The 18,087-nt window shown below is 33.0% G+C and overlaps 2 protein-coding genes across 2 annotated transcripts; one reads left to right on the forward strand and one right to left on the reverse strand.

Annotated features, from left to right (window-relative positions):
- Positions 1-2,942: 2,942 nt before the first annotated feature.
- On the reverse strand, positions 2,943-4,328 carry LOC145624128 (glutathione S-transferase U8-like). Its single transcript, XM_081677089.1, has 2 exons — positions 3,997-4,328; positions 2,943-3,332 (listed from the first exon to the last, which is right to left on the reverse strand). The coding sequence occupies exons 1-2, from the start codon at positions 4,312-4,314 to the stop codon at positions 2,973-2,975; spliced, it is 678 nt and encodes a 225-aa protein (XP_081533215.1). The 5' UTR covers positions 4,315-4,328; the 3' UTR covers positions 2,943-2,972.
- An 8,361-nt stretch (positions 4,329-12,689) lies between these two features.
- LOC145616106 (phosphatidylinositol:ceramide inositolphosphotransferase 1-like) lies at positions 12,690-17,211 on the forward strand. Its single transcript, XM_081670816.1, has 12 exons — positions 12,690-13,198; positions 13,295-13,384; positions 14,016-14,102; positions 14,185-14,253; positions 14,857-14,937; positions 15,474-15,545; positions 15,706-15,766; positions 15,850-15,952; positions 16,413-16,508; positions 16,602-16,648; positions 16,736-16,863; positions 16,955-17,211. Exons 1-12 carry the CDS (start codon positions 13,166-13,168, stop codon positions 17,033-17,035), a joined length of 948 nt encoding a protein of 315 aa, XP_081526942.1. The 5' UTR covers positions 12,690-13,165; the 3' UTR covers positions 17,036-17,211.
- Positions 17,212-18,087: the final 876 nt, after the last annotated feature.

Consider the following 18,087-nt stretch of genomic DNA (forward strand, 5'->3'; position numbering starts at 1 on the left):
TTTAATCTAATTAAAACTCTAAAGAATCCTAATTGAATTAAGAATGATGAGAACCTTCTAGAATGTTCTAGAAGACCAAAACCATTCCTAATTACATTAGGAATGATAAATCATATTAGGCCCTCCCCTAGATCATTGGGCCGTACTTAAAACTCAAACCGGGCCCAGTTTAGTAAATTGGCCATAACTTCCTCAATATTAATCGGAATTGGGCTTATAATATATCGTTGGAAAGGTCTTTGCAAGCCCCATCCAACTACACCACTATTGGACCCATATCATGGACCAACCAAACTGGATTGGCTGTTTTCTTAAAATAAAGTTTTCAAAAACAGAGAGAAGAGAAAAGAAAAGAAAAGAAAAGAAAATAAAACTTTCCGCAACACTAGACCTTTCCACACTTTCGTTTCATTCGATTATGATTCGACGTGAAAGGTACTCATCACTGGGTTTGGTTTTGGGGAGACACAAATGGGTGTCTACACTACCACACTTGTTTTTTCATTCTCTTTCACTCTCTCTTCTCTCCTTAATATATGTGCCTAAATCAAACGCATCAACTAAAAAAAAAAAACGGAGGAAGTATATTACATTTATAACTTGATTTTTTTGGAATAAATTGGTTGTAGAATGATGACATGAATGCATGTAAGGAAATCTTTATCTTAAAAAAAATACAATTATGACTTGTGATTTCCTAATAAAAAATCAAAAAAAGTTAAATAAAGGTAAACTAATTATGAATTATGTTGTACTTTAATGTTAGATCCTAAATATATTTATTTTCTTATTTTATGTGATTGATTCTATATGGGACTAACATTATGAAACGAAGGGAGTAAGAAACGGATGAGATGGAGTACTTAGGGTCTGTTCACATTTACTAAACTGAGCTGAACTGAACTGAGCTGAAATGAATATTTTATAAGAGAGGGAAATTAGCAGCTGAACTGAACTGAACTGAACTGTTTGGAGATAAATTGAACTGATTGAAACTGAACTGAACTGAATTTAACTGAAATTAAGTAAATGTGAACAAGCCCTTAATCATGTTGATATATTAAAATTACTTATGCACATTGAAACATACTCATTCCTTAATGTTACTTTATTTGATATCTTTAACTAGTTCCCATCCCGGGCTATGTCTCGAGATATTGCTTTTCGAAAACTTTAGTATAATGAAGTGTTAGACTGTTAGGTACTGTTTGACATTTGAAACTAAAAACTTAAAAGCTTGGGAATGAAATCAATATATATAGCTTACCAACAAATAATGAGTTGGATTAAGATAAGATGTGTATAATACATTTATTAGATGAAGCCCGTGCGATGCACGGTTTGTTTGATTTTTTTTAAATAATGTTTTTTTTTTTTTTTGTATTTATGAGCCTAAAATTTGTTATATATTTAGATAAAATTCCTAATATTAAAAGATAATATATAATATTTAATTAATTTAAACTTAAAAATCTCATTCGCCAATTTTGCTTACATGGCATTTAAATTATTTAATTCTAAAAGAAATTAATAATCTCTTATTTAATTGGCTACTACTAAGATTTATAATCCTACATGGCGCGCTGAGAAAATTAGATCCTACGTGGCTCTCTAAAAACTCGGGAAAAAACTCCCCTTTATATATATATATATTATTAGATTATTGCTACATAACTGAGTGAGGTTTAATAACTTGTCTAAATCATTTACAAAAATAAATCCATAGGAATTTATTAAATTTCGCTTTGAAATATTTACCATTGATGTTATATTGGCTAAAATGATGGTTAATTTCCTAACTTACATTTCAAAGATCACATATTCGATACCTTGTAATAACAATTTTTATTTTTTAATTGAGAGAGTTAGTTTTTTATATTAAGATCCTATTCAGTTCACCTTTACATATATATATATATTAAAAATAATTTAAATTTAAAGAAAAAAATTATATATAATAGATAATAAATAAAAATAATTTTAATTCGGCAAAAATAAAGTAACTAAGCAGGCTCTAAGATAACACAAAAATAAAATACGAGTATTTATTTGAGAGAAGAGTGTCATGAGGTTTATACACTTGATTAGGGACGGTTTTTAATATATTAGAATAAATATATAGATTATGCGTGCAACGTTAATCTTGCTTCAATACACTATCGTATAAACTTTACGAGTGAATTTGTCACTACATGATTTAGAGGGGGTGGATAGTTCTTTTTTATTTTTTTTATATTTTTTATTTTTAAAATTATAACCTAAAATAATACAGAGTACTCACTTTGTTTTTAATGTTAGTCTCATTTGGTTTTTACACAGTTTTAAATGTAATATTGTAATTTAAATAATCTACGCTAATTAATAAATAAAAAAAGATCTAAAAATTTTCATATTTGAAAATTAAAAATCAAGATAAACTAAGGGTCTGTAATTTTCAGCTTAATTTAATTAAGTTCAGTTCAGTTTAGCTCCAATCAATTTAGTTCAGTTTCTAATTTTCATCTCTCATAAACAATTCATTTCAACTCTATTCAGTCCAGTTCAATTCAGTTCCAATCAGTTCAATTCATTCAGTTCAGCTCAGTAAATAAGAATAAGCCCTAACAAGATTAAACATGACTATTTTGAAATACTTGCAAAACTGTTCAAATATTACATTTCATTTCCATTGGAGTCTTAAAAAATTCTAAATGAGACAAACAAAAGAAAATGGAGAGAGCATGAAAAATTAACATTGATTATAGTCCATCATAACTTAATTAAGACTGCTCCAAATTATAAAGAAAGAAAAACGTACATACACACGTCTTAAAACTCCCACAATACAAGAGAAAATCGATACAAATGATGAGAAACAACGATAAAATTCTCTCTAAGAAGAAAAAAAAAAACATAAGTGTAATACGATCTTTAAGTCGGTCTGTTTTTTTTGCCCCACCCATCTTTAAGAGAACAAGAAGTTATTACACAATCTACTTGTTTAAATTCTCGAGAGTTTCATGACGAAGCTTAATAAGGGCAAATAGACTATCTATTGAAGGCGAATTTTCCTTGATGATGTTGCACTTTACATATTCCTCCATCCATTTGGTCAAATAGGGATAACTTTCTTTTGTAAGAATGTTCTTTCCAAAATTTTCTTGGATGGTTACTAACCCACAACCAATATAGTTTGCAACAATGTCTACAAATCCAATATTTTCCCCTCCAAAAAACTTCTTACCTTTAATCTCTTTCTCAAGGATTTCTAAATTTTCTTTTGCTTCTTTGAGTGTTTTTTCTTGTTCTTCATCATTTGTCGCCCACAATGCATTCCGAAGTGATGGTAAGCACTGCAAAAATAATTTTCACTATCATGATGAGTAATTCTTTAGCCTATATATGTGCTAAATCTTGTTATTTTGTACAAATAAAAGTTACTTCCTCCGTATTTTTCATTTGACGACTTGTTTCAATTACTTTATCTACTTTTATTAGTGCAACACTTGGATTTTTACATTTGTCAATGCACTTCTTTGACCACTATATAATAATAAAAATTACACAAAAATTACAGATTATTGAGGTTGAAAATACGTATTTTATCGAGATGTATCTAACAAGATTCCATATAACTATTTTTCCTAAATTAAAACTCATAAAAGATGGCCAAAGACACGTACGTGTATATATGTAAAAGTCAAAACGTACCAACTCATAAATTTAATTGTTAATATTTTTTAGTACGAGTAAAGATTTATTTTTCAAAAAAAAAATGATATATTGATAATATTTTTTCTAACAAGATTGCATAAATCACAAAAGACAGTTAAAGTAAATGTGTGAATAACGTAACAGTCAAACTAAATAGAAAATATAAAACTGACACAAATGCAACGATGTCAACATCTTTACTAAAGTGAAATATTTAAGACATAAGACACAAAGATCGAAGCAAGAAGTAAGGCAAAATCAAGGGAGTACGCCGTAGTAAAGATTGAGAAGAGATCGAGTTACCTTATCATCGATGAATTTAGCCCAAAACCGAGCCGTAGCCTTATAGTAAGGATCCTTAGGCAAGATAGGATAACCTTCCCAAACCTCATCAATATACTCCAAAATAACTAGGGACTCAGCAATTGGCTTACCATTGTGTATTAACACAGGAATCTTCTTATAAATTGGATTACTCTTTAATAGTTCAGGGCTTTTACTACCATAAGGATCTTCTTCTTGGTAATCATATGAGATACCCTTTAATTTAAGGGCTATTTCTACCCTTTTACTATATGGACTACCCCTATTTCCTAACACTTTTACTCCTTCTTCACCCATATTATAATGATCTGAAGTCAATCAATCAATCAAAGCCTTAATCCCAAAAGTGGGGTCGGCTAACATGAACCAAATTTGATTATTCCGTGTAGTCATCAACATAAATCTTTCTCCTCCATCCCTTACGATCCAAAACTTCATCCTCACGTAAATCCATGCACTTCATATCCTTCCTCACTCCTTCCAACCAAGTCATCTTTGGTCTCCCTCTTCCTCGTTTAATCCCTCCATGGTCCCACTCTTCCACTCTTCGCACCGGTGCACCCTCGGGTCTCCGTCTTACATGTCCAAACCAACGCAGACGATTTTCCCTTAATTTATCTACAATGCCCGCCACACCTACTTTCTTGCGAATAACCTCATTTCTGATTCTATCTCTTAAAGTGTTTCCACACATCCACCTTAACATGCGCATTTCCGTAACCTCCATCTTTTTAATATGCTCTTTCTTAGAAGCCCAACATTCTGTACCATAGAGCAACACTGGTCTTATGGCAGTCCTGTAGAATTTTCCCTTCAACTTTAAGGGAATGCTGCGGTCGCATAGCACTCCCGTGGCCGCTCTCCATTTAAGCCACCCTGACTTAATCCTGTGGGTCACGTCTTGATCAATGTCACCATTCTTCTGGATGATCGACCCTAGGTACTTAAAACATTCACTCATGGTCAAATCCTTTCCATCCAAACTCACCACTTCATTGCTTGTCCCCCTCTGAGTGCCAAAACGACATACCAAATATTCAGTCTTACTCCGACTTAGCTTAAACCCTCTAGATTCCAACCTTTGCCTCCATTGCTCCAACTTGACATTAACCCCATCCTTAGTCTCATCCACCAAAACGATATCATCTGCGAACAGCATACACCATGGAACCTCATCTTGAATTGGTCTAGTTAATTCGTCTAGAACCGTTGCAAAAAGAAAAGGGCTTAATGCAGACCCTTGATGCAATCCGATTGTAATAGGGAAATCTTTTGTCAACCCTCCGCATGTCCTCACATTTGTTGACACATCCCGATACATATCCTTAACTAGGTCTACATACCTTCGTGGGATACCTTTCTTCAACATTGCCCACCAAAGTATCTCTCTTGGCACCTTGTCATATGCCTTCTCTAAATCAATAAAGACCATATGAAGATCTTTCTTCTTTACCCTATAAAACTCCATCATTTGTCTTATCAAATGGATTGCGTCCATAGTAGATCTCCCAGGCATAAAACCAAATTGGTTATCTGAAATGCTTGTGCATGCCCTCAACCTTTGTTCAATCACCCTTTCCCACAACTTCATAGTATGGCTCATAAGCTTAATTCCTCGATAGTTAGAACAATCTTGAGCGTCTCCTTTGTTTTTATAAACCGGGACCAAGGTGCTCTTCCTCCAATCTTGTGGGATCCTTGTAGCCGTCCATATCTTGTTGAAAAGGTTTGTTAACCAATCAATACCAATCTTACCCAAACACCTCCACACCTCTATCGGTACCCCATCAGGGCCAACCGCCTTCTTAGGTTTCATCTTCCTCAGTGCAATCTCCACCTCTACTCTCCTAATCCTTCGCACATACTCCATGTTGATTTCTTCATCACTCATAGAGGTATCTCCTATCACAACTCCATTACTTCCATTAAATAATTCATCGAAGTACCCCTTCCACCTGTCCTTGATGCCCTCCTCTTGCACTAGGACCATTTGGTTCTTATCTTTGACACACTTCACCATGCCAATATCCTTCCTTGCCTCTTGTCTTCTCTTTGCCATCTTATAAATGATCCTTTCTCCCTCCTTGGAATCAAGCTTTTCATAAACCTCCTGATATGCCTTTTCTTTTGCTTGGCGAACAGCTGCCTTTGCCTTACTCTTAGCCTCCTTATACGCTGCAAAGGTTTCATCACTCCTACATTTTCCTAAGGCTTGATAGCATTCCCTTTTTTGCTTAATTACTGCTTTCACCTCTTCATTCCACCACGAAGTATCTCTCTGTACCGAAGTTCTTCCCCTTACTTCCCCTAAGACCTCTTTGGCCACTCTTAGGAAACAGTTCTTCATTCGTAACCAGGTCATGTCCGGATCCACCTCTCCATCCCAATCCGCTTCTTCAATTACCTTTTCTGTAAAAACCTTAGCTTTTGCATCCCTTAGGGTCCACCATCTTATCCTTGGTTCTTCTTGTCTAACTTTTTTCTTCGCCTTCTCTTTCAGACGAATAGTCATTACCAATAGCCGGTGTTGGGTGACCACACTCTCCCCTGGGATAACCTTACAGTTTATGCAACTTTGTCTATCTATGCTCCTTGTGAGCAGGAAGTCTATTTGAGTTGCATTTGCTCCATTCCGAAAAGTTATCAAGTGTGAATCCCTCTTCTTAAACCAAGTATTAGCCAAAATTAAATCATATGATTGGGCAAAATCCATAATAGCTTCACCACCGGCGTCCCTCTGCCCATACCCAAAGCCTCCATGGACACTCTCATAGCCATCTCGGCTCGCCCCAACGTGCCCATTTAGATCCCCTCCAATATATAACTTCTCTGAGTGGTGGACACCCTGCACCACCTCGTCTAGGTCCTCCCAAAATTGTCGTTTCTCTTCTGCATCTAAACCCACTTGGGGAGCATAAGCACTGATAACATTCACAATCTCCTTGCCACATAGCAACTTCAGCCTTATCAACCTATCGTTCTTCCGATAGACCTCGATCACCTCTTTTGCCAACCTCTCATCGAGAACCACACCAACTCCGTTCCTAGCTCCACCATTCCTTGGGGCGAGCCTAATTACTATTTATCGATAATGATCTGAAGTGATTAAGTTAAATATGGATTCTTTTTTTTTTTTTTTTTCTAAAGGATAGAATTATGGATGCTTGGTTTGTTAGTAATGGTAGAACCACTTGGTTGTATTTATAGCTGCGAGCCTGCTAATTGTTTTTAATGTGTATTATATGGCTTATTATTAATTATTGATATTCTTCTTTCCAAACATTAAATATTAAGAGAGTGTTACATACACCCGGGTACACCGTATACTCATAAATATTTTGTTCTTATTTTGATAATTGTTTTTCATTTAATCATCAAATGAAGAGTGAAACGAACCTTGGATTAGTTGAGTGTACGGTACACGCACCCAGATGTATATAACAATTTCTATGATTAAATACTTGGTCTATGATCATTAATTCTCTTTGATAATTAAATAATTTATTACGAAAATATGCATTGTTTTTTATGTAAATGAAAATATGCATTGTGATTTGTGACTAGTCTAACAGCATTTTATAGATTATAATAACAATTATAATCAAGCATTAGTGATAATATATATAGGATCAAAAGTAGTACTCTGTATATATAATGCAAAAGTTAAAGTGATGCACTTGCTTAGCAAATGTAGGCTAGCTACTATTTTAAGCCTATGTCATTAAGTTGCAATAATTTGCAGTTTCTAGAAGGTTATGCAAGATTTAATTTTCGTACCAATTGACTGTTGGTGTAGTGGTGATTGAGACTACACTTGATAAGGAGAACCTGTATTCGATTCCTTGCAACAACAATCAGAAGGGGAGTGGAACCTAAATACCCAAAATTAACCCCTAAATCCGGATTAACCCAAATAGTGAACCGGGCGTAAAGAAGAAAAAAAAAAACTCGTTAGAGTCATCGCACTGCAATGACGTAAGGGATGATCAAATATTATGAATGTTAATTAGCTTAAGCAATAAAAATATACTCATGTTTATTACTTTATTTTATACTCCTGATGTTTGTTTGGTACATATAGTACATCGCACTACTATGTTTCAAGCCTTCAAGGTAGGAAAAGTCAATTTAGGACGACGTTTTACATTATTATTCAATTCATCAAATGGAAAGTGTCACATGTCAATCCAATTAAGGGCATGTTCAAATTTACTGAACTGAGCTGAACTAAACTGATTGAAGCTGAACTGAACTGAACTGAACTGAACTAAGCTGAAATGAATATTTTATGAGAGAGAGAAATTAGGAGCTGAAATGAATATTTTATGAGAGAGAGAGAAATTATGAGCTGAACTGAACTGATTAGAGTTGAATTGAACTGAATTGAACTAAACTGAACTGATTAGAGCTGAACTGAACTGAAATTAAGTAAATGTGAACAAGCCCTAAGTTTGCGAACTAGACCTTACATGAGTAATGGCTCTAGTAGGAATTAAATCCGTTATTCTTACCACTAGCCACTAGGCCATGTTGGTATTATGAGTGGAATTATGGTTTAGGATTTTCTTCTCATACTTCCTCTGTTTTTATTTATTTGCAACAATTCTTTTTTCACGCTTGTCGATGCATTATTTCAATCGTTTATATCTTTAATTATCAATATGTAAAAATTATAAATGTTAAATATTAAAATAAATATAAACCGAGACGAATCTAACAAGATGCCACATGACTATATTTTTTCTTAACTATAAATCGTCAAAGCTAGTCAAAGTGGAGTACATGAATAGTGTAAAAGTCAAAATGTTGCAAGTATAAGAAACGGAGGAAGTATATTACTCCGTATGATTTATTATTATTAATGGTATTCTTCTTTCTGTTTCATATTATACATTTATAGTTTTATACACGTGTCATTAATTATAATTTGCAATTTCTAAGAACTTAAAAAGTATATGCAAGACTCAACAATCATTCTAAGAAGGTTATGCAAGAGTGGCTAGACTAAGGGCCTGTTCTCATTGACTGAACTCAGCTGAACTGAACTGAGCTGAACTGAGCTGAGCTGAGCTGAACTGAACTGAATATTTTATAAAAGAAGGAAATTAGGAGCTGAACTGAACTGAACTGAACTGAATTTCAACGTAAGAGAACAGACCCTGAGACTCATTGCAGTCAACACACTGATATAACGCAAGGGGTCATCTACAATTATACTTATGAATTAAGCAGTTACAAATATTTATACTTTACTCCTATTATCATTTGTTTGGTACCAACAAGTACATTCAGTACATTGTACTACTATGTTTAAAGGTAGGTGAAGTCCATTGAGGGAGTACAATTTTGATACTACTCCCTCCTTTTTTAATACTTGCTCCACTTTTTATTTGCGGCCGCTTTTAAATACTTGTTTCATTTTCTTTTTTGGAAAGCTCTTACAATATTTAATTAATTTCTTTCACCTAGTGGACCCAACATGTATTCTATCTCCTCCAATTCTCTCCACTACTTTTGCCTTTTACATTTTTTAATTCTTCCACCAACCCCACTACCTCCATATTTTATAACTTTCTCCAAATTTTTCTAAAACTCCGCGCATAGAGAAATGGAGCAAGTATTTAAAAACGGATAGAGTACTTATTTATAAAGTATAAACTTAAATTTTGAATTTAGAAAACTTTTAGATTTATCAGAAACAAATTATAAATGTTTGTGTTAAAGTTGTTGAGTTTAATTTATCAAATCAAATAATTATTGAATCTAGTTCATTTTATTGACATTGTTTGAAACTTTGAATTCGATTGTATTACGTATACTATTTGATTCAATTAGCTTTTATTTGAATATGATTTCCTTCCGATTGATTCAATTACCTTTGCTTGAATGCATTTCACTTTAATTTGATTCAATTAGCTTTGTTTGAATCCGTTTCACTCTCATTTAATACAATTAGCTTTGTTTAAATTCATTAAACATTCATTCTATTCAATTAACATTGTTTGAAGGTGTTTCACCAAATATTTAGAAATTTGTATGTTAAGTTTGCTCTTTTTTATATGAGTACTACTTTAAAAAAAATAATCATCTTTCTATTCTTTCACAACATAATACACATTTTTTTAGGCAACACAACGTCACAACATACTATACACATTAGTCCATTACCTTATACTAATATACTTGTAGACAATTCTCTTTTAAATTTCTCATTATATAGTCTTGTTCTATAAGAAAATTTGGGCTCAGCAGGTTAGGCCCAAGCCTCCTTAAAAGCCTTGAATGTTAATTGATTGAAATCTTAATGCTTCTTCTAGACTCTAGAGTTTGCAATTTTATTATTTATTTTATTTTATTTTTATTTTTGTGTTTTAATGATCACAAATGTTTAAAAAAAACCCGGTGTACACTATTTATTGTATGACACTATGAAAGAAGAAAGTTTTCCCTCCTTCATTCCAGCAAAAAAATCTTCACCCACAATTATAACATTACTTTTCTCTCTCCTCTCTTCCTTTCCGTTTTCCAGAGATTCAAGCTAAGCTTTCTCACTTTTAATTTGCTTTCTTCCTTCTTTATCCTAGTATGCTAGTGCATAATATCCTTTATCTGCAAGCCCCAAATGGTTATTACCTCCAAAACTAAGTTTTTTAAATCTTTCAAGAACATTTTTCATCATCAAACGACATTTGTTTACTCAATTGCCCATAATGCTAATCACATCAACAGAAAATGCTTATCAATCATCTCAATTCAATTACTACGAGCTCCCGATCTTCACTAATCCAATTTCTGATGAAGTTGATCTAAATGCATGTACATTTTATTTGTTTATTTATTTATTTTTTTATTGATTTTGTTGTTACGTGATGTTGATCTTTATTATTTCGATTTGTTTGAGTGATTGTACTATTTTTTTTCATGACTATTGTTAATTTTGTGTTTATTTTTGTTGATTTTGATACTCTGTTTTGCATATGCAGCTATATTTTTTTTTGTGAAAAAGGGTCACTTTTGTGAATAAAAAAGGTCACTTTTGTAAAAAATGGTCATTTTTGTGAAAAAGGGTCATTTTTGTGAAAAAAAAGGGTACTTTTGTGAAAAAAGGGGTCACTTTTGTAAGAAAAAAGGGTCACTTTTCGTAAAATGTTCAATGTACAATAAAATTATTGTAAATCAGGGGCATGCAAAAGTTTTTGTTTAATGATAACGTCTGAATCAAACAAAAACTTACCCTTATTTTTAAAACCAGACCAGCCACCATCAAAGTAATCTTGACCATCAATTTATTCTTATGCCTCTTGCTTGACATGCTTGTGATCTCCCCCTTATGATCAACGTTGTAAATCTTGTTATGAATCCTTGGCCTTTTCGTGTGCTAGCAACCTTATGGGAATTGAGTCAATTGACTTTAGTCTTTGAGAGGTGAAGTCTAGGCAAAAAGAATATTATTATCATTGCATGCTAAAAGCTTCTTTTTTTTTTTTTTTTTTTTTTTTTTTTTTTTTTTTGTTAGATCTTGTGTTTTAATCAATTATTTTCAAGAATGGGTATTTATTTCAAGTATTTTGATTTAGAGAACCATTCCCAATCATTGTTATGTTCACCTATTCATACTAGGAATTTAAAGTTCATATAAGAGTTTTATATACTATAAATGAAACATAAGTTTGATGATTTTTTTTTCTTTTATTTATTTATTATTTTTATGAGTCTAGAATCTCTAATTAGAATTTATTTGGATTCTCAAAGTTGAAGTTACAACTAAAATAAGATATAAAAAAACAAAAAAAAAAATCAGATAAGTTTCAATAAAGTGAAAAATCAAACTATTCAAAAAAAAAAAAAAAAAACAGTGAAAAATCAAGTGAATAAAATGTATTCTTGACCTCCTATATTGATTTATTGGAAACTTTCTCAACCCTAAATAAATGAAACCTTGATACTTATAAATCGAATGGTGAATTGGCGACAACATCCTTCTAGAATTTAGTTTCAATTTTTAGCTAATGTGTTCATGTGGTTCAATATCTGTATAAAATTGTTGCACCATCTTACAAGTTGAAATTAGCCTATGAGAAGACTTTAAAGAGAATTTATTCCCTACTAAAATAGATATTTTAATCAGCAGAAAGCATTTAAAAAGTTTCCGAAAGATACAATTTAGTGACAGAGCGTTGAACCTTAAACATTTCAAATCCTTTTACATTCATTCATACACCAAGACCAAGTGACTATCATAATCAATATTAAAGTTACTCTATAACACTTTCTCCATTTTTTTTTTGTAAAAAAAAAACTGGTAATATTCAGCCATAGATCAACTTACCTAAAACCAACCCAATTTTCAAAGTCGACCTAGCCAATCAAGACCTTTAACAAAACCCCGTCCCATTATACACTCCACTAAGACGACGACTAACAAGCATAATAGCATCGCAATGTTGACCAAATGGTATGTATCCATGTTCAAAGATGTTTCAAAAATCGCTAATAACACCAAGCATTAGCCTACTCATTCATAGTCGTAGCAATAAAAATTTGAACAAAAATGTGAAAAATGGGCCCATAAAATAAAATTCAAATTCTAAATTTCAATAGTTGACCACGACCATAATCCTTGATACAGTTAATAAATAATCTCTCTTTTTTTTTTTTTCTTTTTCTTTTTCTTCTTCTTCTAGAGAGAGAAAGAGAAAGAAGAGAGAGAAAGAAAAGTAGGCGTTAATAAAAAGCCTACCTTTTTTGCCAATTCAACTGTCTTCTCCGTGTTCAACTCGCGTTTTCTACCCAGCCTCACACCCTCACACCACGACCTCCACCATTCTCCCCAATCAATCTTTTCTACACAAAATTAATTTAATTAATTTCTGCGATTTTTAAGGGAGATTCATCTTCTTTGATTCAACATTTTTTTTGTTTGTTCATAGTTTAATTATTGAAGGAGAAATTAGGGTTTTCTGTGTTTGATCTTCGATTTGAAGTCGATCTAATTGTAAATTTGATTACTAATTAATTTGAGGAAGAATAAAATTAGGGGAATTTTGAGGTGAATATTGTATATGAGATTGATTTGTGACGGAAATGATGTTGACCTTATTAGATGTGTTGTAAAGTAATATGGCCTTGGTTGTTCATTGCTTAAATCATGTCGCTTTACATCGGTCGCGAAGCTTCAAAGGTGTCTTTCTCTCTCCTCTTTTTTTTTAATTTTTTTTTTTGAAATTTTTCAAAAAATTTTGGAATAATTTTGGTTGAAATTTTGTGTATGATGAAGCTATGGAAGAGATTTTGTGCGGAAGTATCAACCGAAGTCAATCTTCTTTTGGAGCATTGGAAGTACATTTTAGGAGGACTTGTTTTTCAGGTTTGTTAATTTTTTTTTTTTTTAATATAATTTTTGAAATTTTTTTGTTTGATTTTATGTTTTTTGGTACAGATGAATTGGTGAAGATTCAGTTTATGTGTTGATAGTTTTGTTTTAGTTGATTTTTCGAACAACTCGAATCGATGTTAGGTTTGATGATGACTAGATTGAACTGGAGAACTATCAAGTTGTGGTATTTAGTTTTTTTGTAGGAAATTAATGTGATAGTTTTTTAGCTTGTTTGATGATTGAGGGTAATTGGTAGGGAAATATCGAGTTTTTAATCGAATTCGTAGTAATGCATATGAGAAATTTACAATGTAGGATGCTCTGAGGTTATAGAGAAAATGTGTAAGATAGATTTTATTCTTGGAGTATTGTGGCAATGATATAACAGTATGAGCTCATTTAAAGTAAATGATGTAGAGTGGTCAAATTATAATGGTCTTTAATATTGATCTTGTTTTCACAATGAGATGTTGATCGATCGCCTTTTCCTCCGTGATTTGCAACATGGTTTACCTTGAAATTTAGGGTATTATGATGGCTGGCTGGAAGTGGGAGATTTTTAGATTTACTGGTTCATTTTTCCTATAGTACTATCTAATATGTGAAATAACTCTTTTTACAGTATATTCATGGTTTGGCTGCACGAGGTGTTCATTATATACATAGGCCTGGACCAACGCTTCAGGATGCGGGTTTCTTTCTTCTTCCTGTATGTTCATTATCCAAATTCTGTTGATTGGATTCTCTGTTTAATATCTTTGATGTTCTTATCAATGAGTTCATATCTGTAGGAACTTGGAGCAGACAAGGCTTACATTAGTGAGACTGTATTTTCCTCCATTTTTATAGCCTTTGTTTTGGTAAGGCTCCCTTAACTCATACATCCTGGTTTCATTTTTTTATTATATAGTGTAATATAATAGTTTTAGCTCACCAAATAGTTTGTAGAAATTCTGTTAGATTTTTAGCTACAGATGTGGTTTTCGTTATGGTCATATTTCGCTGAATATATTCAGTGATTGGAAAGACATTAATTTAATAGACCAAGCCTGTTGGCATGCTTATCTACTAAAACCAGTTAGTTACTGATGATATTGAAATCAGCAGTGTTGGCATTTTGCTGACCAACTTATATTTGCATTTTCTCAGTCTTGATAAATAATGCACCATTTAACCAATCAATTTTGTTGAATTTGTCATATCTAAGGAGACCTCTTTGCGTATACATAGTGGAAGTAGGTTTACTTTGTCAAGGAATCGTGTTTTATTGTTTTAATTACAACCCTTGAATTGTCTCTCTCTTGTATTTGTTATCTGTCCATTAAAAGCAATTAATTATTTTAAATCTTTTAGATCCAGAAAGACAGTGACTGCTTGACTGGTGTTATATTTCTTATAACCCTTATCATCCATTCTTAATTTATGATTGTATGTTTTCTCATGATGTAATAATTATTTTGCAGTGGACTTTTCATCCGTTCATTCTCAAAAGCAAAAGGTTCTACACAGTTCTAGTGTGGTGCAGGGTCCTTGCATTCCTAGTTGTAAGTGAACATCCACCCTTTCTTGAATAGGCTCTGTGCATTGTCATGCTTAGAAGGTTTTGATAGAAATTAAATCAAATATATTAGAACTAGTGCCTTAGTTACGGGATACCATCTGCTGGAATGTAAAAGTTAACTTCAGGGTTTTTGACAATTCATCGCAATATACTATGAATAATGTTGTAGGTTTTGCATCGTCTAAGTTCAGCTTATTGAAACTCTGTATATCAGCTTTGACTTTTTGTGATGAATTTGTATTTTGAGCTTGTGTTTTATTTATTTCTAGACTACTTTTTCTAGCTCACATAATGAGAAACGTAGGATCCTATCAGCCTCAGCTGTGTCAGCTGTGACTTTTGTGCTGTTTAATTGCACATATGTTTTTGCATATGAATTTTATACTGAATCTATTTTACTATGTATTTATTGTACATATTATTATTAAAAAATATTGTTCCAGTTTACCATATACTGTATTCTTCATGCTACCATGACAACAAAAATAATAATATTGTTGCTGTTAATATTTTGTTCAGGCGTCACAGTTTCTTAGGATCATCACATTCTATTCTACACAGCTTCCTGGTCCAAACTACCACTGCCGTGAAGTAAATCTCTACTCTGTTTGTTTTCACATTTTCACGAGTTTACATACTCTGTGTATTTTATGTCTTGTGTTGTTATAATGTTGGATGGAAATTTTCATTAAAACTGTATTATGTCTTGTGCAATTATCTATTCTGATATGAGTGATGGCTATGCACACAGGGTTCAAAACTAGCTACTCTTCCACCTCCACACAGTGCATATGAGGTCCTTTTGATTAACTGTGAGTTTCTATTATTAAAATTTGATCTTATCTGGTTGATATGTGTTGCAATTCTATGCTCATTATAATTTGCCTGTTTGCAGTTCCTCGAGGGGTTCTCTATGGCTGTGGTGATCTCATTTTTTCATCACATATGATCTTTACTCTCGTGTTCATTAGGACCTATCAGAAATATGGCTCTAAGAGGTAAATTCTTCAAAACAAATACACTTTTTCACACTTAAACACTTAAACCTATTCTCTTTTTACTTTTATCAAATCTCCAGCACTTCTATGTAAAGGGAAACTTTGAGGATTATGGTCTTGTTCTTCACTCTTAAACAAGCAAGTTTGGAAAAAAATTTAGTTCAGATATAATTATACACTGTATATAAGGATTACCTAGTTCTTCTACAATAAAAAAAAAATAGTTTACGTATGTTTAAGTGAGGAGATTATTAATTTCAGATGAAACTTTTCTACGATCAGTAAATGGGAATTTAGGTGAAGAAAACGAAGTTTATGTTCTCAAACTCTTTTTAGATGGTACTCTGTAGTTGTTTTAAATGTAATAACATCTCTCTATTGCTTCTTGACTAGTCTCTTTCTTATCATAATGATGTTTATCTGGCTGTGCTTGATAATTTATTGTTGGGGATCAATCCAGGTTAATTAAGCAGTTGGGTTGGCTACTTGCTGTGGTCCAGAGTTTATTGATCATTGCATCTCGCAAACATTATACCGTGGATGTTGTTGTGGCGTGGTATGGGTTGCCCTCATTATAATCTCAGAATCCTGATTTCATATTACTGTTTTGCAGATAATTTAATTAAAAATGTAAATGTTTTACCCTCAGGTATACAGTCAATCTGGTTATTTTCTTTGTTGACAAGAAACTTCCTGGTAAGTGGTGCTTTATAACTCTCTCCAAACATTTATTGGTATAGCTCTTCATATCATTTGTTAAATTCTTTGTTCATGGCGATGCAGAAATTCCTGACCGGTCCAGTGTTGGCGCATCTCTCTTGCTTCCAGTAAGCAACAAAGAAAAGGATAGCTGGAACAAGGAGGAAAATCACAAGCTATTGAATGGAAACTCCGTAGATCCCATGGATAGGGTACGCAGTTTGTTTCAATTCTCAGCTTTTTTCAATTTTTGTTTATGCTGTATTTTTTGCTGATCAGTTTGCTTGTTTTGAAATTCCACAGCGACAACGAAACGGAATGAATGGGAAGAACCTCGAGGACGGACTTGCAACTCACAATGAAAGTGCAATTAATGGTGCATAGATGAAGAGTTTCGGCGACAACTAATTATGATTGAATCCTGTGTTTAGGAGCTTGGATGGATGGTGTTGTTAATTCTGATTTTAAAATAGAATGAAATTTTGGTTACTGAGATTAATCATTTGCCTCGTCCATGTAGATTCTGTTATGTATAAAAAATATTCTAAATTTGAAATTAATTCAGTCTTTTAGATCAGTTAAAAGTAAAATATAGAATCCTTCTGATGAGTAGTCAGTACATATATAATGGTGCCTCCAGTTGTTTCTTCAGTTATGCATGTGAGAAATCAGTGGATCCTTTTATCTTTAGTGCTGGCAAAAGTACCTAATGCAGAATATTTATAAATCAACAAAAGTATGTTGCTAGCAAAACACTAACAAGAGTTGGCTCAAGTGGCAAGCAACTTGATGTCGCTTAAGGGTTCGAGTCTCACCGTATGCAGAAACTCTTGTTGGGAGACTCACCCACCATAATCCAAGTGTGCTACCCGAGTCGGATTCGGATGTAGTCGGAGCTAAGCTCCGGTGAACCGGATGGACAAGCAAAACAATTGGGGTTTTAGAAGAGGTAAATTGGACTTAAAAAAAAAAAAGTTGTGTTAGTTGGTATGACCTAATGAGACATGTTATATCTAATTAGGCAACTTAGACGATTATGTTCATGCAGATTAAATTGAAGCACGAGTTTTTTTCGTGTCTTTTTAAATTTCTCTAAATCATTCTCATGTCGTTTTTTAACCATAGATATAGAGCCTTAACTACGAAGTACTCCGCACTAGTCAGTTACAAATAACGGAATCACTGGCATGATGCGTGAGTAACAATGCAGCCCCAAACACGCAAAGTTTATGTGGCTAGGAAGCAGCAGCATGTCTGTATATTCTCTCTTGCTTAATGTTTGTTTGCTGTTAGTGTGTTTCGTTTATTAACTAACGTAGCAACAACAATTCAAGTATATGCACATGCATTGATGCACTCTCGGGCGCTGGCGTCTGGCGTGAGTGAGTTGTTGGTTGTATCGACTTTGGTTGAAAGGTACAGAACATAAATGCTGG

Source organism: Chenopodium album, chromosome 3 (assembly GCF_948465745.1).
Source record: "Chenopodium album chromosome 3, dcCheAlbu1.1, whole genome shotgun sequence".
NCBI classification, from domain to species: domain Eukaryota; kingdom Viridiplantae; phylum Streptophyta; class Magnoliopsida; order Caryophyllales; family Amaranthaceae; genus Chenopodium; species Chenopodium album.

Bases quoted from the DNA above. Each gene is read 5' to 3' on its own strand.
- LOC145624128 (XM_081677089.1), bottom strand. From the start codon at position 4,314: ATGGGTGAAGAAGGAGTAAAAGTGTTAGGAAATAGGGGTAGTCCATAT. The intron at 3,333-3,996 runs GTAACTCGATCT...TTATTTTTGCAG, and splicing joins CTAAATTCATCGATGATAAG to TGCTTACCATCACTTCGGAA.
- LOC145616106 (XM_081670816.1), top strand. From the start codon at position 13,166: ATGTCGCTTTACATCGGTCGCGAAGCTTCAAAG. The intron at 15,953-16,412 runs GTAAATTCTTCA...GGATCAATCCAG, and splicing joins CAGAAATATGGCTCTAAGAG to GTTAATTAAGCAGTTGGGTT. The intron at 16,509-16,601 runs GTATGGGTTGCC...TTTTACCCTCAG, and splicing joins GTGGATGTTGTTGTGGCGTG to GTATACAGTCAATCTGGTTA.